This window comes from Excalfactoria chinensis, chromosome 8 (assembly GCF_039878825.1).
Source record: "Excalfactoria chinensis isolate bCotChi1 chromosome 8, bCotChi1.hap2, whole genome shotgun sequence".
In the NCBI taxonomy this organism is placed as follows: Eukaryota; Metazoa; Chordata; class Aves; order Galliformes; family Phasianidae; genus Excalfactoria; species Excalfactoria chinensis.
In genome coordinates this window covers 15,410,746-15,436,870 of record NC_092832.1, presented here as the reverse complement: position 1 = coordinate 15,436,870, position 26,125 = coordinate 15,410,746, and the positions used below count along the sequence as shown (strand labels likewise).

The window sequence follows — 26,125 nt, the reverse complement described above, 5'->3', positions numbered from 1 at the left end:
CATTTGTTCAACCCCCTCTTCTGAGGAGGTGGAAGAGAGAATTGGAGGAAAAAAACAACAAAAAATGCAAAGTGGAATTTGTGAATTGAGTTAAAACTATTTATTGAGATAGAGAAAAAGAAAAGGATAATAAATGAGATGTGTGTGTGTGTGTATATATATATATATAAAATATATATGGTGGTTGCTGAGTATTGTGCTTTTTTTTTTTTTTTTTTTTTTTTTTTTTTTTATAACATGTTTTAGTGAGCAAATGAATTGGATTAAAAAACATCCAGGTCATATTCTTCTCTTGATCAATACTGTGAACTGGTTCATACAAGTAGAGACCTTACAGAAAGCTCAGTGCAAGCATGGAAGGGAGTTTGGCGTATGTTATTCTGAACTGCAACCATTTTTTTTCCTCTGATCTTTGTTATGGTTTCCTACTGCTCTCTGAGCTTTCTAATACTGCCCAGAGAGGTTTTGGAGTCTCCTTCTCTGGAGATATTCAGAACCCACCTGGACACTCCTCTGCAACCTGTGCAAGGAACCAGGATTTTGGACTAGATGATCTCCAGAGACCCTTTTCAACCCCTGCGGTTCTTTGATTCTCTTTGTGAATGTGACTGTCCTGATTTTGTCCGTTACATACTCATTGCAGTTTCTGTGAGAGAATGGAAAAATCTTTTTTAAAAGAGACTGGAGAGTCTGAAAGAGGAAGTAAAAGCCAGATTATTTTTAGCTACCATTTGTCTTTCGGAAAACACAGCTGCTGTTAACATGAGGAAGCAACTGATGGGCATTACTGGATACCATATCAGAACTGTGGTTCTAATAGTGTCAGAGCTATGCAGGGATCCTGGTTAAAAGCCAGCCTTGTGCTTTGGGTGCTTGGTGTCTGACTGCTCAGCTGTTACTGGGCGTGAGAGTGACAGTAGTCTCAGTGCTGCAGGTCTCCTTGCTTTCAATTTAGAGAGTGTCCTCCGTCTCCTGGAGGCAGCATGAAGGAGCAAAGCAACAGTCAAATCACCTGCCCTGCTGCCAGTCACCATGGGAACGGGGAGACATACTGGAGCCAAGATCATCCTATTTGCTGTCCATGACGGAGACCAAAGTAAAGAAGGTAAAAAGGAATTTGGTCAGGGATTGGGCCCAAATAATGTGGCTAAGTCCCATGGTCAGGAAATATTTATCCCATTGTGGTCTGATTCTAGTTGTCATACAGAAGATTTGGGCTGCCTCCAATTGTCTAAATACTTACATTTTAAGGAATGTGCCCACATGCGTGACTCAGGTTTGCAGTGCTGGATGGGGCTGTGCTGAGATGCCTTTAAGGGCTACTTAGTGCCCATGTGTGCAGAGGTCTATAGAAACTACATTACAGGAGCGTATGAGTGCTTTTAGACACAGAATTATCTAAATCAACAACTAGTTTCTTCTTTGTGCTCTCGTTCTGCCAGGAAGGTTAATCCATTTCTACCTTGTAAGCCCGCAGATGAAGCACTAATAGTAATGACAGCTTTCCACCGAGCTTTCCACTCGGTACAACTCATTTCTCATCAGATTGAAGGAAAGTTGATTGTGAAGAGCAAAATAACCGATCTGCTTTGCTTAGAAAAGGGTGACGATTGAGATGTTCAGTATAATCGTCTTTTCCGCTTGTTTTTAACAATTGGTAGTGAACTGTCATTTGAAGTGATGCTGGTCACTTTTTGAGGTAAAACTGTCTGAACTAAAATATCATTCCATACAATGTTTACATGTATATACAAGTAGGAAATTGTTTTATTTCTTATTTTGTGAAGAGTCAAGTACTGACTTGTTTGGTTTTTGATATTGCTCTTTATTTGCCCTTGAAAGATAAATTAATAAATTATAAGCATCTAAACATAGAAGAAGTAGCAAGACATAAGCCCAAGCCTACAAGTACAATACAAGTCAAGTCAAACAAGTTAAGAATGCACATTCCCAGCAAAACCTACCAGTGTCACTAATGAAGCTCTCAGAATCAACAAGTGACCAAAGAACAGCAGATCTGGGGCATATTCACTCTGAGGTATCATTTGTTTCTGTTATTTCTGAGGTGTTGTCTCAGGATTCTGAATAGCACCTTCCCTTTACATCTATTAATTCTGTTCACTAAGGCAAGTTCCTGCCATGGGATATGGTGCAGGACATGTTCTTCAATTTTCAGTGTTCCTGAATTTAGCCTCTCTACTCAGAGGAGTGCTGCAGTGTCTCTAAACTGAGGAGACACAAAGGCAATGAGTCTGCAGTTTTCAGAAATAACTTTGGATGCTTCCAATTGGATTTGCAGTCTTTGTCATGTGGAATTCTGTGACAGTGGTACTTGGAGAAAATGAAAGCAGTGGTTAGAAGCTGTTAGAAGTTGAGCAGGATTTCTATTGCAGATGTGGTAGATGCAGTTTCTGAGATGAGAATTGTCAGTTCTGTAGCTTTATCTCAATGCATCCTGTATTTCTGTGTCTTCCTAAGAATAATAGGGTTACTTTGGTTGATTCCTGCCTGCTCAAAAGTAATGGTAAGATTATTAGACCAAAGAAAACTATTTAATTAAAATTACAGAGATAGCCCAAATCCTTGAACACCTCAATGATTACTATTAAAGTAACTATAAAGTAACTCTATATTCTAATGAATAGCAGCAGCAGCCATGCAGTCAAAACATATGCAGAGAAATTAGTAAGCAGCTGTAACTAGTCATGCTGCACAGAAGATATGCTAGATTCTTATTTTTTTATTATTTCCTTCACAAAGAGATCAATGTCTGACTGATTCCACATTCGGTTCTTGGGTCAGAACTTCAGCTCTCCAGATCAGTGTAGCATCAAGGGGTTGTCACAGGTTACATCAGTGAAACATCTTAGTTTGTGCCTGTATAGCCATTTTACTTAAGGAATATGAATAGACAATATACAGAGTTGCTTATTTTGTGTATCAAAAACATGTTAAAGATTTTCAAATTCATTAAGTCTGGGAATAGCTGATTTAGAAATTTACTATAATGTTTCCAGCTGGGATTTTTGAAAGAATTTAGGGGGTTCCTATCTGCAAATCACACTGAGTTCCAGGGAGATACTTTGATATCTGAATTTCTGAGGCCAAGAAGTTTACTTTCCCTGGGCAGCAACCAGTCCAAAATGACTTTGCTTCTCATCTCTTATCATGTGGCTTTGTGCTTCTAAGTACTTCTTTCTGCCAAGCGTGCAAGCACAGGAGCCGTAGGGAGTTTCCACTGGAACCAGAACCTGTGGAGAAGGAGTACAGATGTCATGCCTGGACAAGGATATGTCATTACCACCACAGAAGAAACTGCATCTATTTTCCTTTTCAAAATCATGCCTTAGTCCATTACATTCTTTTTCTGGACCTCTTTGTCATCTCAGATGAAAGTGGCTTTGTAACATCACTGCAAAAGAGGCCGAAAGTATAGTATAGGATGGCAGGAGAACCACAATGGTTTGAAAGGAAGGCCAGGGTATAAACAGTCTATGGACCACTGATCAATCAAAACAACTCCAATATGAAGTAACCAAGTTTCTCTCTGTCAAATGAGGATAACAGGACAAACTTTCAGTTGGACCTGTCCAACAGCTAGAGCAGCTGTGGAAGAAGGAGCATATACATTGCAGCCCCTTGTCTGTCACTCTGCTTAATGATAGGTTTATACCTTGTCCACTTCTGGACCAGCCTGCTTTGACTCCTAATGACTACAGAACTATTCCTTCTCTGCTGTCTTAGAGTGCTGGTCTTCTGTCATCTAGAGATAAAGTCTATGGCTTTGGCTAACCTGCTTGTGGCCTCACATTACTAAGGTTCCTCACTGGCCTCAGCAGTGCCACCAGTGGAGTAGAAAGAAGAGTCATATTTTACTGGCATTTCAAATTGCATGGTCATGTGAAAGGATGATGAGACTAATTCTACTTGGTTAAAACTGCACAAGTTGACGTTATTGCTAAAAGTGTAGTGCAATATAAATGAATGATTTCTTTCAGACATCTGTTATGGATCACTCTGATCTCCAAAGCATTTTCCCATGCTTAGCAACATAAGAAGGCAATCATTCTTCTCCTGTAGTTAGTGTAGAGCTCCTTTAGAGGTAAGGTAACTCCCCTCTTACTGGAGCTGTGGGAGAGAATTTCCTCTCTTTAACTCTGTTCCATGCAGAGATGCTGCTGTGCTTCACAGCTGCGTATTTATAGAGCAATGCTGAAAAACTGGAGCATTTACTTACTTCTTTGTCATTGGTACAGCCTAGTGCCTTCATGTCTACCACATTATAGAAATTGTTGTTCAGGATGACTTCTATGACCTGTACCTGAAAATATGAAAACAGAGCAATGAATCATCATGTTTCTCAGCCAACAGCCTAGCGATGTTTTCCCTCGGTGTGAAGAAAACAGAGCAACACCTTCCTTCTCTAAAATATGTACAGCTGATAAATGCATTCTATTGAATGTGTGACCACTGTTCTAGTGTTCCTTTCACCCTCACTCATGTCCTGCCAAGCATTCAGCAGTATTCTCCCCCATGATGTTCATAGCTGATAAGCAGAAATTCTCAGGACTGAACTTGTGAGAGCATTAATAGTTTTTCAGACTGTTTAGCTGTACCACCAAACAGTTCCATCTTAGAACTGCCAGAGGTTCATTTTGGTCCTCTCAAAGGACCAATTAATATTCACTACTGTTCAAGTAAAACATCAACAGAAAGAAAGATGATACCTGTGGCACTCGAGAAAGGACGCACATCTGGATGCAGTTGACCGTCTTCTGGTAAGAGGGTGAATATTCCCCACAGTCAGGTGGCCCTGAGAAGGCCTCAAGGATGCATTCCCGGACTTTGGCCCTAGAGGTAAAGCACGTTCTTACAAAACTTCTGTCTAAATCCGTTTTACTGTGTTTATTTTCTTTCTACTTTTCTTTGTCTTTTCTGACAGGTTTGTCAGAAAAAGCACCTGAGATTTCACAGAAGATCAGTGTATTTGTCCTGTTTCCTCCCAGCTCCTCACTTGCCAACTCTTTACCTGCCAGCAAATATTTTGTTAAAAGTGCTTAACAAATGAGTGAAGCTGTTCTCTTAAAGTGTTCTGAATTGATCTACAGACTGTCCATTTAAATACAGCTGGCTGATGGACCATTGGAGACAGGAGCTGATTTAGCCCCAAGGATTGCCTTTTGCCCCAGTACTGAATGCTTAGAGCCTCTGTTGAGACGTAGGGGAGCAGCCGGTGCTCAGTAGCTGCAGGTCTGGCCCTTACCCTGCTGTGATGCATAGAGGGACTTTGGGATCAAAGACTGGGTGATAAATATTATTCAACTTTATATATACCATGTGCAGTCAAAGTCAATATCTCTGCATTCGCCATATGACCACTTGCAGAAGAACTCTCCACACAGAATCCTGTCATGCCTTTCAGGAAGCGTGGTGTGTTCATTTTTATAGAAGCCTTCAAATCCAGACTGTGTTGTCTTCATAAGTTTCAGATCTTTAATTCCAGCAAAAACAACCAGAGGACCTGTGAGCCAAAAATGTGAGATAGCATGAGCCCTTTCCAGGCATACAGAAAGGATCTCTGCTTGTGCTCTTGTAGTAGTTCTAGAGCCATCAGGTAGTGACTACTCCAAGACCTGTGCATTTCTGCTGCAAGGCTAACTACTTCTAAAAGTTATTTTCTGTGCACTGATGTTAGCAAGAAGGCAAGAAGCAAGATAGAAACCACTTGAATTGGAGCTCAGTCTAGAAAGAAGAGAATCCTGTTGAGTGACCTGCAATGGAGAATTGAGGACACCTCTCACTTCCTTGGAGCTGGAAGTGCATATCAAGTAGTCTTACTGACGTGAATTTAGGGACCACTAATTGCTCAAAAGGGAAATGAAATGGGCTACTGGTGCTGTGATGCACAGGAGAGGTAATGGAGGCTTTTTCTAACAACATGGAGGAGTGTTGAAAGGTAGGTTACACAAAGACTGGGAGCCTCAGCCAGAATTTCACTTTACATATCCATCCTGTTGTGTTTTGCATCCCTAAGAACGAGAGGGCAAGGAGCCAATGCAAATGCTTGCAGTTCAGCTAATTAGCAGGAACTGGCACTGATACAGATACCACCCACAGGTTCAAACTGACAGTGTTTTCCTTGTAGCCACTATTTATAAAATGAGCTGTTGCAGATCAATGCTGCATGGGCGGATTATAATTTTCTAAAGACCTAACAGTTGTGTCCTGAACATTTTCTTCTGTCATTTTGGATGGCAGCTAAAAAAAATTCATGTGGTCAATCACTTAGATTACACCAAACTGATAATTGAAAATTTCACTGACCAGAGATGCCAAAAATGCAAATTCAGAAAAGAGGAATTTTACATCATTCAGACTTACCCAGAGCCTATATAGATGGTCACTGGCTGAAGCCCATGCTGCTGCTTTGTGCTCTTCATACACACACTAGCTAGTTCAAAGTTAATCCTCGAGTAAGCCTGGCACATAGTAATCCTGCCTTTGACTTGAAGGATTGACACACTTTGTCCTTAAACTGCCTTTGAAGACAGGAGCATATAAACAGGAGGGGAAACAGCTGTTTGTGAGGGTGGATAGTGATAGGACAAGGGAGAAGGGTTTTTAACTGAGGCAGGGGAGGTTTAGGTTAGATGTCAGGAGGAAGTATTTCATTCAGAGGTTGGTGACACACTGGGACAGGTTGCCCAAGGAGGTTGTGGATGCCCCATCCCTGAAGGCATTCAAGGCCAGGCTGGATGTGGCGTTCAGCAGCCTGGTCTAGTGGGTGGCAACCCTGCACATAGCATAGGGTTTTGAAAAGAGATGATCTTTGAGGTCCTTTTCAACCTAGGCCATTCTATGATTCTATGAAGGTTATACTGAAAGTAATTTTGCTGTGATAGATATTTCCAAATGACATAATTTTTTAGAGTGTTTTTTTGTTAGTTAATTTTGTTTTGTTTTTTGTTTAATACATTGTTACTGGATATGATTAAAACTGTATTTCATCTATTTCTTTTCTTGTTTACATTCATCATTGCTTTTTGAATGGGTCCAGGGAGGATCTATTACTTTGCATTTCCTCATTCTTCACTAAAGCTTTACAGGATCTAAAGATTTATCTGCCTGATATCGTTGAACAGAATATACTGAAATTTGTTCAGATCTTGATGACTTCATTGCTCAGGTATAAGATTCTTGGATACTAATGTAATGTACATACTATCAGTGTACCTTGAGATGTCTCACATTCAAATGCATAATGTTGTTTGAAAAAGCTGCTTGCAACAAGTGTTTTAATGAAATGCTGGCTGGCTGACTAGAACTGTAACACCTAGACAAAGTTTTTGAAGAGCCGGATGGCCCTGTGCTTTCAGAAGCTTTTGTGCTTGTGCTGTTTCTCAGTTGTCTGACAGCAACTCCACTGGGAGTTGGAATCAATGATCTCTAGAGGTTCCTTCCAACCCTTGCAATTCTGTGTTTAATTTGCTTCTGATGTTTTCATGTTTTAAAAAATTCCGAGCCTTCAATCATTTGAAACAATACAGGGAGAAAAAGTTAAAAAAAAAATTTAAAAAGCTTTTAATTGTATTAAGCTTCACTAGTTTTCTTTTAATGATGAGTAAAGTGCTAAAATGCAGGGTTAAGAGAGAAATAGATGTCTGTGTCTGGCTGCTAGGTGCATAAGAGGATGCTAAAGATGGAGAAGGCTCACTTGTAAGGAGAATAAAAGGGAGTTGAAAATCTTCTGATTATTGTTCACCCAAGCAGGGAATCCTGAAGAAACAGCTGAAGGGCTACATGAAGGAAAGACTAAGAAGGAAAGGCAGTTTCTTCAGAAAGCCTTTATAAAGGATTTTTATTTTTTTTTTTTTTTTTTTTTTTTTTTTCCCTCTTTAAAAGCTGAAATTTCCAAATTCAGTTCATATACTGGAATCAGGAGCTTCTCAAGAAAGCATAAACTACTTCTTTTTTTTCATTCAGGTTTCCTTCTTAGTTTTTTTCCCAAAAGATAAAATGAATGATATCAAGACTGAAAATGTGCAGTAGTTGTCAACATTACAGTGAACGTAAGAAAATATCATGCCAAAAGGCACTGGAAACCTGCATGGGCTTTTTTTCAGCAGGAACACGGGGCTGATACTCAGCTGTTCTTTAGCTGCCTCTCAGAGATCAAGGACTACCTAATTAGACTGTAAAATTATTCCTTGGTTTAGACCTCTGGAGAGGTTTTGTTATTCTATAAGCCCTGCCACAGCTTTTGCTGTCCCTACAGCCACCTTCTGTCATCAACAGAAATATTTACAGAGAAGCAGGGGAAGCTGCAAAGTCTTTTCTCACCGTTCCGGCACTGCTCAGCTTCACAAAAGCGAATCCCATCAGGAACAAGTATGAATGAGTGAATGTGGGGAACACCATTCTAAAATCCAGAGCAGATGTGTGAGTTAAAATGCAGAAAGCATCACCTTAACAGGAAAACAGAGGCGAAGAGAGTGACAAATGACTCCAGCATGAGCCAACAGAATGCATTAGTATTGCAGATACCTGGTATTGACGTTGCCATGGTACTTCCTGAATGTAGGTTTTGACGTACGCCACTTGGCAAAATGTTGTCATGAAGTGTTTGCAGATATCTATAGCAAATTGTTCTATACTTGAGATCTAAGGCAGCAAAGAATATTATTAGAATGAAGCAATTACCTCACAGACAAGAGCAGATTATTCTAGTTGTAAATATTTAGGGAGGATCAATATTAAAAATGCAGATTTCTTTCAGTTCTGGCTCTGCACATGGCAAGCCTACTTATTTGATCAGTTTGCAGCAAATGCCACAAATAACCCTCAAGATGCAGCTCAAAAATCTCCCATTCTGCAGTTTGGGAGCTGGAGTCCCTGGGCTGAGAGCAGCTACTGCAGAAGCCTTACACACTGAGGATGTAATGCTGAAATGATCACAGCAATATTCTGGTTCAGCTTCACAGGCTAAACGTGGGATTTCATTAAAAGAGAGAGATTTTCTTTACAGTAGGAGGGACTGAGGGAGGCAAGAGCACAGTTAACAGAATTAAGAGTCTAAGCTACTTAGAGTCCTTCTGTTTAAAATGCTGCATAACGAATGCTTCCCAGTGAAGAGACAAGAAAAGCAAGGATAGCTAAAAAGTAAAAGATACCCCATTTTTTTTGGCCAACACCAGGACAATATTCTTAATGGTGTCTGTAGGTATCACAGAAGAGTTGTTTCCATCCAGATACTCATAAGCAGAAGTCAGTCGGAGATGTGTGCACACTTCCACTTCTTTAACAAAGTGCTTCTTCCCTTCTCTATGGAGGCGAAGGAACTTGATTGTGTTCTTGCCATATTCACAGTTGAGGACTTCTATATCCTTAATCTGAAGGGAAAACACACATGCTATAGTTGTAATACAACTCGGCAGAGGCATTAGTCACACTTAGGCAGTAAAATGTTCGTTCTTTTATTTCTGTGATTACCTGTGATAATGATAGATAGATGATAGAAGGAAGAATGTCTTTATGAATAGCAACTACAACAGGATTTAGAATGTTTCTTGGGGGTCAGATCGTTTAGCAGATCGTGCACGGAGCTGCAGGGGGCATTGAAGCAGAGCTTCAGAGCAGGGCAGGCAGGTGGCTTTGTGAGCGGGCACAACTCCCAAACGAAGAATAAAAGCAGCTGTCATGTCCTTGATGACTTTTGTTTTCTGTTGCCCCATCTGTGCACGCTGTGGTTCCCCAGAGAAAGAAGGAAAGGAGGGCTGGGCTGGGCTGCTTGAAAGCATTTTGTTAGAACTGGATTCCAGCCCTGATTGCTCATGAAAGGGATCAGAAGCAAGTCTGAGCAGCAAAATTCAGCCCTCAATTCACACTCCTAAAATCCCGGCTTTCTGGGAATATAGTTTTTGTTTGTGTTAAGCCCTAATTGCTTTTATCCTGCTTTGGTCAAATGCAGCCCAACTTGCACAGCTGCTGCCCTGCTGGAGGCACTGCAGTGGGAGGAACAGAAAAATACAGTGGGGTCATAGCGTTTTTTTTTCTGCTAAAACATCCAGCACTGTAGACCTTTCCTGAGGCTGACATGTCCCATACCTGATATTAATTTTTTCCAGTGCAAGTGTAATAGGGAAGGAGATTATTTTCAAGACTCAGTTCAATTCCTTTGTCTTGAATTTGTTCCTAAGAGAAATGCTAATGCATTTAAAAGGGACTTTAAAAACCATATTAACCAACTGGAAGTAAATTGCTGTGGCTCAGAGGCTTTTGTTGCCATCAGTCTCAGCAAGCTCAGTGCCCATGGGCAAATGGAGGAATAGAGCTGAACTGGGGGCTTGGCACCACACGGGGCCAGGAATGGTGCAAACGCTGAGCTCACTGCAGAGGCTGCATGAAAAAACAAGAGAGGAAAAAGTGGGTTTGTTTTGCTTGTCTGAAAACTGAGGTTTTTCAGGTAGTTGTACAAGATTGATGAGTGTCACGTTTCCATTCTTCTGCCTGGACTGATGTGGGCGAGCTTCCAGCCAATCCTGGGGGCGTTCACCAGCAGCCTGAGGAAATGCGGGTGACTTCTGCTTTCAGAGCCTGCCCTGTGCTCACTGTGCCACACACCGAGATGACTGCAAGCTCAGCGTGGTGCAGCCCTACTCTGCTGCTGCTTCTCTTCTCCCCAGCCCTGTGGGCAGCAGAGATTTCCTGCAGAAATGAAGATGGGGAGGCAGTGGACTGGTAAGTAAGCACCACACATGGGAGGGAAAACTGGATGAGTAAATAATGACTAAAATTACACTGGGCAAAGTAGGTGGGTCACTGGGAAGTAATGCATAGTAATCACTGGTTTAATCCTGCTTGCCTCTAAGTAGCTGAATTTTGCATTTGGAAAACCTGGGCTAAGTTACTGAAAGGTGATTTCATTCCATGGAACCAACCACGCTGCTCTGTTATGACTAACTGCAAAATAATGACAGGTTTATGCAGCGTTCGTGTCTGATGATCAAAGCCAGCCTCACCTGTGTTCCAGTGCCAGCACCACAACTGCCTGCAGCAGCTCTGCTGGGGAAATGCCCACACCCTGCCCAGATCTCACTGATGGCCCCCGGTCACACAGGGGAGCTGAGGCCCAGTCGCCTCCTGAGTGGGCTGGAAGAGGCACAAGGAGGACAAGGCAGCCATGGTTGTGTGGGAAAGCGGTGTCTGGCAGCAGTCAGCCAGCACTTAGGTACCAAGTGATTAATTGGATTAATGCACCTTGAAGATGAAAGACACGAAGTGTAATCACATAACAGTTAATCCAGGTTTAGAAAGTGAAGCAAGGGCTCTTAAAAAAAAGGAAAGAAAAGAAAAAAAGCACCGAAGCCTCTGAAAGATAAATATCAACCACTTTAAAATAAGAGAGACAGAGCAGCAATTAGTTTAGATATGAGCGATAGAGGAGGTGGTGCTGCTCCATACCACCACCCTCACACATGGCTCACCAGGGGCTCCCAAGCAGAGACAGTGTGCTGCTCACATCAAGCTCCTGAGGGACTGGCCCAGGCCCATCCCTCTTAGCAATGCACTTCCAGATAAAGTCATTTTTTGGGAATCAGAATCTGAGTTGGTGCAGCCAGCCAAGAAATTGGTGATAAGAAAAATTTTGTTTCTCAGCAAAACAAAGATTCCTTTCAGAGTGAGCTGGGGCCTCCTGCAGGCCCTGGTCAGGAGTATTAGGGAGAAGAGGGGGGATCTTCCAAATGTACCATGACCTGATAAAAGAGAAACTTGCCTGTCAGCATGGTCATGCTTGTTTATTGACAAATATCGTCTGCTTCTTCCTGATTCTGGAGTCAGTTGCTATGAAGCAGAACTGAAACTGCTGAGAAAAGCTTCCTCTTAACCAAAGGATGTTGACACCCTTTCAAACAAACACAGCTTTTCCTTTTCTTTAATTTTCACTTAGCAAGAGCTGTTCAGTGCTTCCTGCTGCAATGCTCCATAATTCCTTATTACCAGTACTCGCACACCTTTCCTTTGCTGCTGGACTGAAGGGATCATTTCCCTTATCTGCTCCAATGCCTCCATGGAAGTGCCCAAGGCTGGGTGGGAGGAGGCTTTGGGCAACCCGGGTTACTGGGAGGTGTCCTGCTGGAGGACAGCTAGATCTGTAAGGTCCCTTCCAACCCAAACTATATTCAGGTTCTGTGCTCCTGGCTTGCCTGCAGTTCCTCCCTACCATCAGTGGTACAGCTGGCGACGGCCACAGGTGCTGTTCCACCTGGGAGGTCACCTCACCACACCATGCACACAGCTTGTGGCCCCAGGCCTGCTGCCCTTAGGAGGGCAAAGGTCTCTGCTTTATTGCCCCAAGTTTACTGCACTCTGTGGGAATCATTTTGTGCACAACAGAGACGAAGATTCAAGCCAGGGCTATGCTTTTTTTTTTTTTTTTTTTTTTTTTTTTTTTTTTTTTTTTTTTTTTAACAGGATGGGGAAAAAGAAGAGATTAAAGGTGTGGTTGCTTCTAGTAACTCAGTTCTCACTCAGAAGCAAACACCATGGCTGTGTTAATCAGATTCTTTGCTGTTAACTACTTTGCTTTTTCCTGATTGTAAGGAAAATAATTTCAGTCCACTCCCACAGCACTTTAATACTTTAAACTCTTGAGAAACTTCCTGTGCTCAGTTAGCAGTGAGGACTTTTATCCAGCTTCAATTGCTGAGGCACTCAGCTGTCAGGTCAAGTGTTCAGCTCACCTGGGAGTGGGCATTCCTGTAAGCACATACGTCAGCTGCAGAGCTGTAAACATGGGGAGAGCACTGACCTTTCAGAACATTTTGGAGGAGTTTGGGAAGGCTTCAGGCAGCAGTTCTTGGCTCAGCTCCTACCTGTAGAACTACTACTATTTGTCTTCTTCCCAAACCCTCGTTGCAAATGGCTGCAGCTTCTCAAATAGGAAATGCTCTCGCCAGACCTCCCCTGCAAATCCCTTCTTCACCTTCTCCTGGAACATCCCTTGGACAGTGGGGATGAAGGTGGAATACAAAGGTCATCAGCATGGTGTGTGCTTTCCTCAGCCTCTACATGTGCCCTTCCCCTGGACTAAATGTTCTTCTGGTGCTTTTACCTGCTTTCTGAGCTGCCTTTTTCTTTTTTTCTTTTTTAAACCAACTGTACTTTATCTGGGCAGGACCTTCTCCTCCTGACATACTCAAAGTGTTAAGTGCAGTCAGACTGCATTATTGGTAAGTACCATATGTAGGACAGAAAATAATACCACTCAGTTCTTACTATTGACATAAATAACAAATTGCTTAAGCAGAGCACTCAAAGCAATTAATTAGATTGTAATTAATGCCATAGACTTTTGCACTAGGAAAACCTTTTCTTCATCAGAGACACTAGTAGGAACAGACCCATTTACCAACAGTGTCGACTACACTGCAGTTTTGAAGAGATTTGTGTTTCTTTCTAATTTTTTGTAAATATTCCACTTGCAACAGCTCAGCAGAATGTGAATCTGCTACTCAGAGTTCTGCTCAAAGAAGCTCACATTCACATTTTAGCCATAGGAGGGATGTGGGTGCAGTGGGGGAGATGTAAGACTAGTTTTTCTGGGATACTGACAGCAGTGTGGCCTTAGCAAGGATAGTTTGGTGCTGGCTCAGCCTCTTCAGAGAAGCAGACTGAAGGTTCCTGCAGGGACATGGCTGGCTCCAGACTGTTAGCACTGGTGCCCCTTTGCAGGCATCCCTCTGGTTGCATTGGTCCTTGCATGCTCGTGGGGTTGAAAGATGGACCTATGCATTCAGATAGAGAAAAACAAAAGTCTGTTTGTCACTGCTGCAGGTTTGCTCTGTACAAGCTGCCAAAGCACACCAAAGGAGATGGCACGGGGCTGGGCCTGGAGTACCTGTACATGGACAGCCTGGCACAGCAGTGGCAGCCTGGCAGGTACCTTGTCAACATGACGCAGGGTGCTCTGGGACAGACACTGGGGCAGCTCTACAAAGCATACGAGTCCAAGGTAAGTGAGGTTTAATTCCTGTGTTGCTAGCATGTCTACTTGACACTACATGCAAATTAAGTTAAACCAGCCAAAATAAGCATGCAGGGCTATAGCCAGACCTGACTGACTAGATCTGCTAATATGCATCAAGGTGAGCATACTGGTGGCTTGGCACCATTTGTAGTTCTGGCTACAATTAGAATCATAGAATTGTTTGAGTTGAAAGGGACCCCTAAATGTCAGCTAGCCCAACTCCCCTGCACTGAACAGGGACACCTACAACTTGATCAAGCTCTCAGAGCCTTGTCCAGCCTGACACTGAAGGTGTCCAGAAACAGGGCATCCACTGCCTCTCTGGGCAACCTGCTCCGATACCTCCATCCTTGTTGTAAAGAGCTTTTAAATATGTTCCTTCTATGCAAAATTAGAAGTTACCCTATACATTTCTAGTTGAGCCTTTTGCACACTTGAAGTATTGTCCATCAAATAAATGAATGTTCCCCATGGCTTTATTTCTGTGATTTCTGTTGAAATCTTTCTGGCTAAAGCACAGAGATGGCTGTCAGCTCAGCCCAGCACTGACTATCAAAGACCATCCTCAGCCTTCCCAGCTGCATGAGTTTCAAGCTCTGCTTTAGATCAAGTTTGGGTTTTGCTGTTGCCTTCTGACTTCTTCACCAATAATGATTTCTTTTTCTACTCAGAAACTTCCTTTATACTAGTGTGATTATAAAATACCACAAGATCTGCCCCTGGTTGTTTTTTAGCATCTACACTTTGTTCCCATTCTTAGGAGCCTGGGTGTGTCTTTGCATTTCTGCTGTGGGTTAGTGGTAGGGTGTCATTATATTTATATGTTAAAAAAATAATAATAAATTGGTCAAATATTGCCAAACCACTTGACTCTCCCATTCTGTATCACACTGTAGCTGTAATACAAACAATCTTTACAAGCCCACAACGCCGAGCCACTCTGATGCCATCTTCCTACCCTGCTAGCATTTGCAAACTGCACATCAGGTGGGGAAACGTCTCCCAGTGCCCTACTCAGGGGAAATGAGGTGTGGTTGTGTGTAAATTTTTTTCAAAAAATATTCATAGCTTGTCCTTCATAAGAACACTTGTCATGGCTTCTTTCCTGAGCAGACATTTTCACAGGACCTTGTTATTAAATGATAAAAGAGATCCACCCTCTGCTTTTCTGTGTGAAGTTCTGGGAAATGCTTGCCCAACAGAACCCATGGAAGTTGTCCTAGTGAGCTTATTGAGCCTCAAGAACTGCTGCAATGATTGAGAGAACTTCTGCTTGCTATTAACCAGGATCCTAATGCTGAGTCTTCAAGTTTATTTTAGTGTGAGCTCCGTGGCAGCTGACATGGGGGAGAGAAGAGTGTCGTGATGTATGCAAAGATCTGCTGAATTCTTTCAGTACAAGTTGTTTGCGTAAAGGCCTTCCTCTTACTGAATGTCGTGTTTCAGAAATGTGTGTTTCCCTGCAGAGTAACAACACTGTGTATGCAATCTATAACGATGAGGTCCCTCATTCAGGCTCCATCAACTCGAAAAGAGGACACACCAAAGGTACAGGGAGAGTCCCCAGCTGCCTTTTACTCCTTTTTAAAATTGTGGATTTGTTTGTCAATCTGCACATCTAAAACTCCTGCCTAAAGCAAAACTGGAGAGCAATTTGCGTGATGAGTGGTTTGCAGTGCAGTGATAGAAGCAGTTGCTTCTATTCTGGTTCTGCTGTGCCTGTGCTGTGTTGAAGAGCTCTTAGGGATTAAGGACCCTTTGTTTTCAAAAGTGGAAACTCGTGTATCTCCTTCAGCAGGTACAGACTCGCTGTCCTGAGCTGGCTATGTGACAGCAGCACCCAGTGCAAGGGGAAAGGCACCCTGTGAGACAGTTAGCCTCTGTACTCTCCCATCTTTCTGTCTCTATGGCAGGATTATAGAAGTACTGATGTAAGCAGGGACAGTATAGCAACAGAGCTGCTGTGCAGTCCTGGTGGTCCCTTGAGGAAGCAGATAGGGCTTGCACAGCATGGCACTGGAATGGAGAGCTACATCTGGCTGCAAGGCTTGGGGATGCTCCTTGGGCCCCCACCTACCTATAGTGCAGGCAGCCTGCACTGTGCACAGTGATGAAATGAAGGGAACGTGAGGGGGCAGTGAGGGGAGTGTCACAGACATTAAACCATCAGATTTTTCAGAGGCAGTGCTTGAGCAGAGAATGAAAGTTTTACAAAGGTTTTCTTTAAAAGCATGGAGGTGACAGTTCAAATTAGGCTACACAGCTGAGATTTAATGCAATTTTAGCACAATATCAGTGTTTTCTATAACCCACTAATGTACTCTAGAGCCAGATTCACTGTAGACATTAACACACTAAAGCATGGCATCTGCAGCAGCAAATCCAAAGCAGGGCACCACTATGATGTCTCAGGGCTTTGCTATCATTCATCTGACATAACTTTCCTTTGATAGGATTTCTGCTCTTGGACAAATCACAAGGCTTCTGGGTGATCCACAGTGTGCCCTTGTTTCCCCCCTTCCCTGAGGATGGCTATGGTTACCCAGCCAGTGGGGAGTCCTATGGACAGACGGCCATCTGCATTACCTTTGCATATGAGCAGTTCATAGAAATAGGTAAGGAAACATCCCTAAGAATGCCTTTGCACCACTGCAGCTCTCTGACACCTTTTGTTTAGGTTGTGCTTCCAAAATTGCTTGCTTTTGTCCTCCATTAACAAATTTGGTTACCAAGTAGGGCCTGGAAACTTCATGCTTGCCTTTCTGTTCTATTTATCCAGTTCTTCCTGTGTGAATGTGAGAAATTCACTCTTCCACTCTTTCTCCATCTCCCATGGGAACTATTGAGATAATAATAGTCACAGGCACGTACTGAGGGCAAAGTCAGCCCATACATACCAAGTGCTTTAGAAATATAATGGAGGATGGCTCATTGTTTTTAACAGGAGTAATAGCTTATTCAACTGCCATAGCCTGCAGTTGTACAAATGCAAAGCAATCACTGCTTGAGCAGGAATGGTGGCCTTGACGTTGGAAATACAAACTATGGAAACAATATTACCCTGAATTTCCACAGGTACTTTTTGCCATGTAAAAAGTGAACCCTAAAAATAAGAAAAATAAAATTTATATCTGTAAGATTTAGAAGTACCTGACACTGGAGGTCCTGAATAGGGGCTACCAAAAGACATAGTAAGATGACACACTGACATGTCCCTTAACACCTTTTACATTATTTTTCACTCTTTGCTCAGTTACAAGCCCCAAATTTTATCAAAGAAATGCATAAGACTGTGAACAAATAAGCTGGGGACACTACGGGGCTGTCAAAGCCAAGATCCTGCTCCTGGACATGCATCTTTGCTTGTGCTTAGGGAAAGGGGAGAAGAAAATGAGAAGCATAGTAATGTTTTCCTGCTCTGTCCTCCCAGCTTCTGGTAATCTGTGGTTTAGGGATTTCCTGAGCTGGAAAGACCGGAAAGTTCCTGATGGAGTCATCTTCACAAACTCATCACTTGTGGAGCTATTTGTATCCTTTCTCTTTATGAAATCCACAGCAAGGACTGAGCACTGTATGGAATGGAAAATTTTCCATTTTTTTTCCATTTATGAAATGGAAAACTTTCCTCTGCAGATTCAGTCCAGATTCTGAAAGTCAAACACTATTCTCGCTAAAATCAAGCTCAGTGCTTGGTCAGCTTTTCGCTTTGGCTTGACAAGTGTAACTGAATGGAAACTACTCCTGTGGATACAGACTTGAATTCACATGTACCACTTGAGCACTGTGTGACCACTCACGGAGGGATGTGGCATGGTGGCTCTGCTGAGAGCAGAAAGGCATACATGGTAACAGTGGAGCGTACTCTTCCAGCCAGTCTATGTGCTACAGGGCCAGTGGGAACTCACAGCAATTAAACACAGTTTTGGTTGCTAAAACAAGCTACTTTGACACTGAACTCCTCTAGAAGATAAATTATGAAGATTAGAAAGGATTTGTATTTCTTTTCCCAGGCAGAACTTTACCATTTTGATTGCTTCACTTTAACCTATTCTCATTTTGCATATTTTCATTTCTTTGTGGATTTTTGTTGTTGTTGTTGTTTGGGAGTTTTGCTTCTGTTTAATTGTTTGCTTTTTTTCCAGACCAACAGATGCAGAGCTCTAACCCAAAAATCTACAGCTGCTCCCTCCCTGATACTTTCCAAGCCGATCTCCCAAACCTGCAAAAGCTCTGTGCAGGCTCTAGGCCGCCCTCGGGCCCCCTGCGCCGCCTCTCCAAGCTCCAGTCAGCACACGGGGAAGCCTTTCTCCACTTTGCAAAGTCTGATTCTTTCGTGGATGGTAAGAGAAAGTGCTGTTACCTACCGCGTGCTCAAGCAAGCAGTGGGCAGTCAGAATATCCTTTGACAGTATTTTCTTTGAGGGGAAGAAAAGAATTTCAGCTTTAGAAATAAACGTAGCAGAGCAGGGAATGGTATTCTGTCATTCTGTCAGTCCCACAAAGTGGAAAGCTATCTCGTCTTTAGAATGTCTTACAGTGCACATTAATGGGGTTGTCAGAAATTTTCTATCCTGTTATTCAACTGTAGCAACAAAGAGCAAAAATGAGGTTTGAATCATTTGCTTTTTTTTTTTTTTTTTTTTTTTTTTTTTTTTTTTTGTTATGAAGAACTGAGTTTTGTTTTGTTTTCATTTTCCTTTATTTCCTATTGATTATTTCTAACAAGTTTTCCAGGAAAAGAAGGGAAAGCAAGAATGAATTTAGGAAATAAAAGTCAAAGTAAGGGGAAGTTGGGGGCAAAATCTCTTCTGGCTCACTTCAGGCATTGGAGTGAAGTTAGCCCAGCATAGGTGATCCTTTTTGGTTCGTTCTTAAATGAAGGAAAATGAAGGGCTGACTTCTCCCATCCTCTGCTATCCCACAGATATCTATGTGGCCTGGGTGGCTCAGGAACTGAAGACTGATTTGTTGGCTGAATCGTGGCAGCACTCTGGCCAAAAGCTTCCCTCAAACTGCTCTCTCCAGTACTATGTCTACAACATAAATCTCATAGGGACGCCACTGAATTCCACCTTCCATTCAATCCAGGATCATTCCAAATGGTCTGTTTCAGTAAAGGATGAAGTTCAGTGGACCTGCATTGGAGACCTAAACCGTGCTGCTGAGCAAGCTTGGAGGAGTGGTGGGTTCATCTGTACACAGAACAAACACATCTACAATGCTTTTAGACGTTTGGTGATCCACTATGAGAGTTGCAATGATGCTTCCACGTGGATATAAATGGACAGTTCCTCCCAAACAGCATAGCCCCTCATTACATAAAACGTGTAGGAAATGTCTCCCTTAAATTGTATTTTCTCTCTGAAAAAAATAATGGCCCTGTGAGTTCCCAGATGTGCTAGGCTTTCACTTCATTAGCTATAAAAGCAGACATTTTATGGGTAAAACATGGCTGTTTTTTTCCCTGCACCGTGATACTGAGTCAAAGTGTGCTGCTGCCAGCAGTGGTTCACAGGGGATCTGAGGGAGAAATGCTGGACAGAGAATGTGAGGAAGAATGAAGACTTGCCTTTGTACACGGGTTGTTTGGGATGGGCTGTGACATTTTCTCTGGCAGGAGAAAAGTACACCAAAATGCTTCAAAACCATCACCTTTCCAGGTTCTGTTGAAATCAGATCATGTCTGCTGAGGCTGGGCTGAGTTTCTTAAAAGCCGGGCATAATTGAGTGCAAACAGGAAGACAAGTAGTCTGGGGACAAGAAGGCCTCATTTTTTTTTGATTAATTTTTAGAGGAGAAATCAGCTTTGAATCATTTGTTACCAATAGCTTGGGAATGTTTCTGGTGTTTTTATTCATGTGCAGCAATCATATAAACCAATAAACACATCCAAAAAATGAATGAATAAAATAAATTAAGAGAGAAGATGTTCTTTTTATGGCCTCCCTCTTCCATCTACAGCTATTTGTGATCGGTTATAAGGTTTTATAGCTGCCAAAGGAAAAACTGAGAAAATTAGGGGGGGGGGGGTGGAAAGAGAGAGAGAAGAAAATATTTGAAGGAAGATGCTATTTCATCTGCGTTTGCACACTACAGATTGGTATGTTAATTTTTGACCCCTCCATTCTCAGGCCTAGCATTTGAAGTTTGCATAGATTTGCTGTAAAGACAAAGCTAACTTACAAACTCATGATCACACTTTTTAAAATCAGTTTTTAATATGTTCCCAGGTACATTTGTAGGATTACATCCCACTTGTTACTTGTTTTTTTCCCTGAATTGCTATAAACTCCTGTTTGAAAGTTTGCCTGCCCTGCTAATATTTCTGTTTTGCTGTGTTTGCATTCCATACCCCTGACTGTATACAAGTGTCAAATAGCTATAAAGAAATAGCCTATGACCACAAGGACTTACTGAAGACTTCCTTCCCTTTCCATCCTGAAAAATCAACCAAACAACAAAGTGTTCGAAGTACCAAATAAATTGATGTCATATAACATCTGAATGTATTCCTTGAAGAGATAAAATTACGGTATCTTGCCTGGTTAATGGGGAGAATTGTGCAGAACTGGATTGTTTGTTTAGTTGACCTGGATTGAAGATAAAGCTGACTCTCATAGCTCAATGAAAATAATGTAAATAGTTCAGATAAAATTATTTTACGTGCATGCTTTCCATTGTTTTACTAGCTGTGGTCAAGTAATAACTACTTGTGGCTGTGAAAATTGTCAGTTAGACAGCATAGAGTGCTGGGACAGTAGCGCTTTGCTTGGACAAGCCAAGATAAAATTTGTTTGTTTTGTCCACTTTTTCATGGCAGACACTGACCTAACCAGCTTGACTTCTTGCATCCTGTCCACAGCACCACATGTGCATGACCTCGATGTACAGGAACAACAAGGAGACCTTCTCTTGAGTCAGCTCTGATGAGGTGCTCCATGGTGCACCAGAGGGCACCAGGATCTGCTTCACTGCCTGTATTTCCTATGGGACTCACTCAGCTACAGTGTTTAGCTCACAGAGCTCAACAGAATGGAGTCTCCATCCCCAGGCTGACACAGTGGCGTGTCACAGTCCCACTGCCCAAACCTATCCCTTGACTGTAAGTGCTAATCTGTATTCTTAATTATTTGTTCAATCAATAAGCAAGACTGTTGGCAGCATTCCTCTCCCAGTATGCTCCAGATTGATAGCCTCCATGTCAGCTGCTACTAAAGAGGCATAAACAGCAGTGGGAAGATTTAAAGAAACCCTGTACCCTACACTACCTTAATAGCCAGGTTGGGCACACTCTCGTTTCAGTGGTGTAGCAATAAAAAGGCTGCAGTTCTGGTTCTTACTTTTTCTTACTGTAAACAATTTTAATGTAGTTTTCCTTTCATTGCATAATGTCCATATTTACATATCTCTCAGTATTTCCACTACACACATTAAGAAACCTGGGCAGATGCTTTCTTTCCCAAAACAGACCATCAGCAATCTGAAGTTCTGGATTTTCAAATGGCCTGTATCTGTCAGGCCAGCCATGTGATATCAGGACCACATCCCCTTGCTCAACCTCACATGCCCTCATAGTACATGCTGTCGCTGGTGTGAGGTATTTTTTGCATATTTTTACAAGAGTTTAATTTAAAATTTTCTGCTCCTTATCAAAATGTCCAGCACTCCACAGCTCTACGTGCCCACTACTCCCTTTTGCTGACCCCTCTGTGCCCATGGAGGGGATCACGCAGCACAGCCCCTGCGAAGAGACCTGGTGAGCCACATGGAGCCTGCGGAAGGGCAGAAGAGTTGGATCCAGCATGGAGAGGGCAGAAAGCTCTTCTGGAATCCCCATGTCTCATCCCATTGATGCACAGGTATGGCTATTCTGACCCTTGGGCTCCATTCTGGCTAGACTAAATGAGAATATTTATTATGCATGAAAATTGTTGGCCAAGGGAGTAGGAGAGGCCAAAACCTCATGTTATTAATCCACTAAACTTTGCAGTAACACAGGGGAGTTTGCAACAAACACAACAGCAGCTATCATTGTTGGATAGGAATGGCATTGTAATTATTTAGACAAGATGAGGCACTGTTCCAGCACGCCCAGGAGCGCTTCAGCGACAGGAAATGCAAATATGGCTTCTTGCAATGCCTGCCTTGGCCTCCCCCACCTGCCTGACACTCTTGCATGCCCCCATCACCCAGGAAACCAAGCCGGATGGTTTTCCTGTCAGACCCTCAGGATTCTCCTGCAACACCAGTGGCTGGGGATCCCTCAGGTAGTGGCTCACTGTGCAGTTTTACACAGATGTCAATGGAAGAGGCCATCTAAAGGATTAGATGACAGGCTTACGAAGACAAAAGCTAAAATACTGGGAAGGTGTTAAAACCCAAGCTGTATGAAGTTTCATTCCAGCTGGGCAATTACTTCACCAGAAAGCAGGCAGAGGCATCCAGCCAGAGGCCATTTCACAGGGCAGTTTTATGGTGGAACTGCTCCAGGTGTCTCCACATGGACTGGAAACACCTTGAGGCCTAACCATGGGAGCCATCCCTTCCACCAGCATGCTGGGGATCTTCTCAAGGACATTCTGTGGCAGCTGCCTGACAGCCAGCAAAGTAAACATTTGGGAGAATTTGCTCTGAGTTAGCTGGGAACCTTCCCTTCTTCAAGGCATGTTAATGAAGCCTGGCTCTGGACTTGTCATAAAAGCCTGCAAGTCTATTTCTGAAATGCAACAAAGTTAGCTTCAAATTGGGCTAGACAAGTTTTTAGAAGTACCAAAGTCTGCAAAGCTGTGGCTGTTTTGCCCATCCAGCTGCTAGCAATGCTCCTTCTTCAATCTGTAACCCATGCCTCTCCCACTTCTGCAGTGGTTCATGTCAGTGCTCCACCAGCAGCATGCTGTTTGCATCTTCTTGCTCTCAAAACAGTAAGTTTCCAGCAAATGCCTCTAAACATCAGTTCTTATTATCAAACAGTGTCCTCTCAGTGTGTCTGTGGTGTTAACAAGAGAATGGGCTATTTTTGAGAAGACATATGGGTTACCCGTCCCTCTCTTGTGTTCAAAGATATGCCCTCCTGACAGTTCTGAAATGCTAAAGAACACTGTGAGATTTTCTTTAACGTATCAAAGCATCTTCTGCATTATTAGCGTAGTCACATAATTATACTCAGAGAAACTTACACCCATACATTAACACCCATAAATTATTGTGTAGATGTCTTTTATACCTTCTTTTTCAGCTTCTGGGAAGGATACATCACTGGATGCTTAGCACAGTAATTGCTTCCAAACATGTAAGCTGCCTATGCCTTGGGTAAAATGTTCAAGAGGCAGAGATGTCTGGCAGGGTCTGCTAGAACCTCAGTGCAAGCCAAGGCCTAACTGTGCTCAGAACATGATGCAAGAATATGATGCACTTCTCATATTGCACAAGAGATATTTTTTTTTTTTAAAAGACAGAAATTTAAAAATGAGGATGTAAAGAAATAGGAATTTTTGTTATGCAAAGCTTGGAGAAATACCTTGTAGCAGGGAATACATTCTCCATAGTGTGAGGCAGGGAGCCAGATGTGAAATTTCAAGCCAGGGTATCAGTGTTTGATAGATAGGCTGGTACCCTGAGCATAATATCTGTATCTGATACTTTCCTGTTCGATCAGAGATACCAGATTAAGAATCTATTCTGGTGAATATTCTCAGAATTCTTCAGCAGTAAAAGCTGCTGCAAATGGCATCTGAAACCATTGTAGCACTTGCAGATCTTGGCCTCAGGAGGTAGTTTGTAATATGATTTTGTAATGCTTATCTACTGTTTTAAAATTATTTGTTCCAGTATTATATGCATATTTGATAATTTCATTTTACTCAAACTGTTAAGTACAAAACATTAGGATGTGAAATGCATACATCAGTTCTTAAGCAACTGCGTTACATTTTTATTCAAATAAATCCCCTTGATCTTATTTTTTTTCGGTTGAGTTACCTTTCATTTTTACAGGAGGTAATTGGTGGCCATTCTGCATCTCCTGCAGATCAGATAAAAGCGAGGAACATCTTTCCCCTCCTTTCACCATTTTGCAGCCTACGAGCTGCAAGCTAATAATTAAATATTCAAAGCTTTACCGGAGCAGGGCAGAGTGTTCAGTGTGACCTGCTGGAGTGCTCGTGGTTGCTGCAAGCACTTCACTGTAGTACACTTGTCCTAGCATTGCATAATTTATTAATCATAGAAATTGTTCATGCAAATCAGCCACATGGTTTTGCATCATCATATACTAACCAGTATATTTGTTTTTACGTGCATTAAAGCCCTCAGATAATAATGTCACATTATAGCAGTGCACCTTTTCTCTGTTGCCTTCTGAAACCTGTCAAATGTTTGTTAAAAGCTGTGTCAACAAGCGTGCTGGGTTTTTGCCATCTTTTCCTATACTTGTGACTCTCCAAAGTGAGATACTATTTGGCTCCAGGGCTTTTTCTGTGCCTGGATTTTTACAGGTTTCCTTTTAGGGCTAAGGCTCTGCCTGCCAAAAATCAAGATTTCTGTAGTGCAGCTTTAAAAATGCATTCTTGCACCAGCATGTTTATGCTCAGCACCACTGCCTACCCATTCCCACAGAGGATGAAAAACACCGAGCTCAGTGCATGTTTCAGAAACTGCTTTCTTGCCCTGGCAGCTGCTCTATTGCTCATAGTGATCTTGTATATCCTGGGCTTTGTACAAATGAAATCTGCATCTTTTCTTCTCTTGCTTTCTAACCACTCTAAATAATTTGTTGAATGAAAGTCAGATTTTTAAGGGGAGAATGACAGAACTAATGATTTTGCATGAGACATTTTGTGAGGAAAAAGCACATAAGAAATGGTGCACAGCAAAGACAGACAATTGCTGTAGTTTTGTTCCCTACTGCCCAGCAACCCGCCGTCCTCTTTTTTGCCAAAAAACATGGAGAACCAGAGAAATCAGAATGAAGAGAACTCAGAGGAAAACTCAGAAGAGCAAACAGGACAATAGAAGGTGAGCCAAGAGAGGAGCAAAAGGAATATTAGGGTGGGAGACATCAGTGGAGGCCAGAGACCTTGATTTCAATCTCAGCAAACTGTTGAGAGTTAATCATGCAGAAATGTAGTCAACTATCTGTTTCACTTATTGTGATAGCTACTGAATATTTATCTGTTTTACAGGTATAACCTCCACAGGCTGTGCTGCAGAGGAAAAAATGAGATGCACAAAGTGAAGTGACTTAGCCAAGTATTAAATACCAAACAAACCCAATCACCTGGAGGGAAAGCAGCTCCCTGTTTATTACCAAACTTCCAAGAGGTGGGGTGAGGCAAAATCAAAAGCATTACATATATAGAAGTAGGAGGGAGAAATTTGCAAGCCAACCTAAACAGATTGAACAATGCATTTGAATAACACACTACTTTTTTCTTTCTTCTTTTTTCTTTTTTCTTTTTTCTTTTTTTTTTTTAAAAAAAAAAAAAAAAGGAAGCTACAGTCAAGATTTAAAGCCAATAAAATTGCAGTGAAGACAAAGGTTCAGAACATTTACAAAATTAAGTGCAGACCATTTAATTGTGGAGTGTGACACTAAAACTATCTTCATTCATTCTCATGGCATTCAGATAACTGTGGGCAAGAAAAGTAATCACAAGCATAATAGAAGATAAACTGTGATAAGCAAACTGATGCATTTAAAACTATGCTCTTGGTATTATTATTACACATTTGTCTACAAATTTTGGCTTTTTATTCTCACAGAAAAAAAAAATAAAGCTAAATTTAGAAAATTCTCCATTTTTTTACACTTTTTGGTTTTATCTCTTCCTACACCCTGATGCAACTTCATTCTCTAGCACTAGTCAAGCCACCGGTACTTGGCCCTGCACTGAGTCAAAGCCAGCAGGCATTACTTACTGTCACTTGGCTCATTGTGGCCCACTGCTTGGTAGCCTCCCAGTCTTGGATTCCACAGAGGAATAATGGTAGTGCAGAAGCTGAAGCTCTATAAGAAGTGTCCTCGTAATATCAGAGGAGGAGCTAGGTGTAAGGGGTTGGCTTCACAGATGCAAATATTTCATAATTTATTTAGTAATGTGG

General features: G+C 42.1%; 2 protein-coding genes across 4 annotated transcripts in view; one reads left to right on the top strand and one right to left on the bottom strand.

Annotated features, from left to right (window-relative positions):
* The window catches only part of DNASE2B (deoxyribonuclease 2 beta), a 28,807-nt gene extending 8,208 nt beyond the window's left edge, over positions 1–20,599 (top strand). Inside the window, exons 2-8 of one of the 3 annotated variants that reach the window (XM_072343309.1) lie at positions 956–1,105; positions 10,591–10,737; positions 13,834–14,011; positions 15,493–15,574; positions 16,480–16,641; positions 18,169–18,366; positions 18,951–20,599. In XM_072343309.1, the coding sequence (XP_072199410.1) occupies positions 10,625–10,737; positions 13,834–14,011; positions 15,493–15,574; positions 16,480–16,641; positions 18,169–18,366; positions 18,951–19,306 (1,089 nt within the window). In that variant the 5' untranslated portion in view covers positions 956–1,105; positions 10,591–10,624 and the 3' untranslated portion in view covers positions 19,307–20,599. Of the gene's footprint in view, positions 1–796; positions 1,106–10,590; positions 10,738–13,833; positions 14,012–15,492; positions 15,575–16,479; positions 16,642–18,168; positions 18,367–18,950 lie in introns of those variants that run through there. The other 2 variants (XM_072343308.1, XM_072343310.1) reach the window with 2 other exon arrangements.
* On the bottom strand, positions 3,114–25,967 carry LOC140255634 (uricase-like). Its single transcript, XM_072343406.1, has 8 exons — positions 25,943–25,967; positions 9,171–9,389; positions 8,545–8,661; positions 8,341–8,419; positions 5,335–5,521; positions 4,728–4,851; positions 4,238–4,321; positions 3,114–3,251 (listed from the first exon to the last, which is right to left on the bottom strand). The coding sequence occupies exons 1-8, from the start codon at positions 25,955–25,957 to the stop codon at positions 3,114–3,116; spliced, it is 963 nt and encodes a 320-aa protein (XP_072199507.1). The 5' UTR covers positions 25,958–25,967.
* Positions 25,968–26,125: the final 158 nt, after the last annotated feature.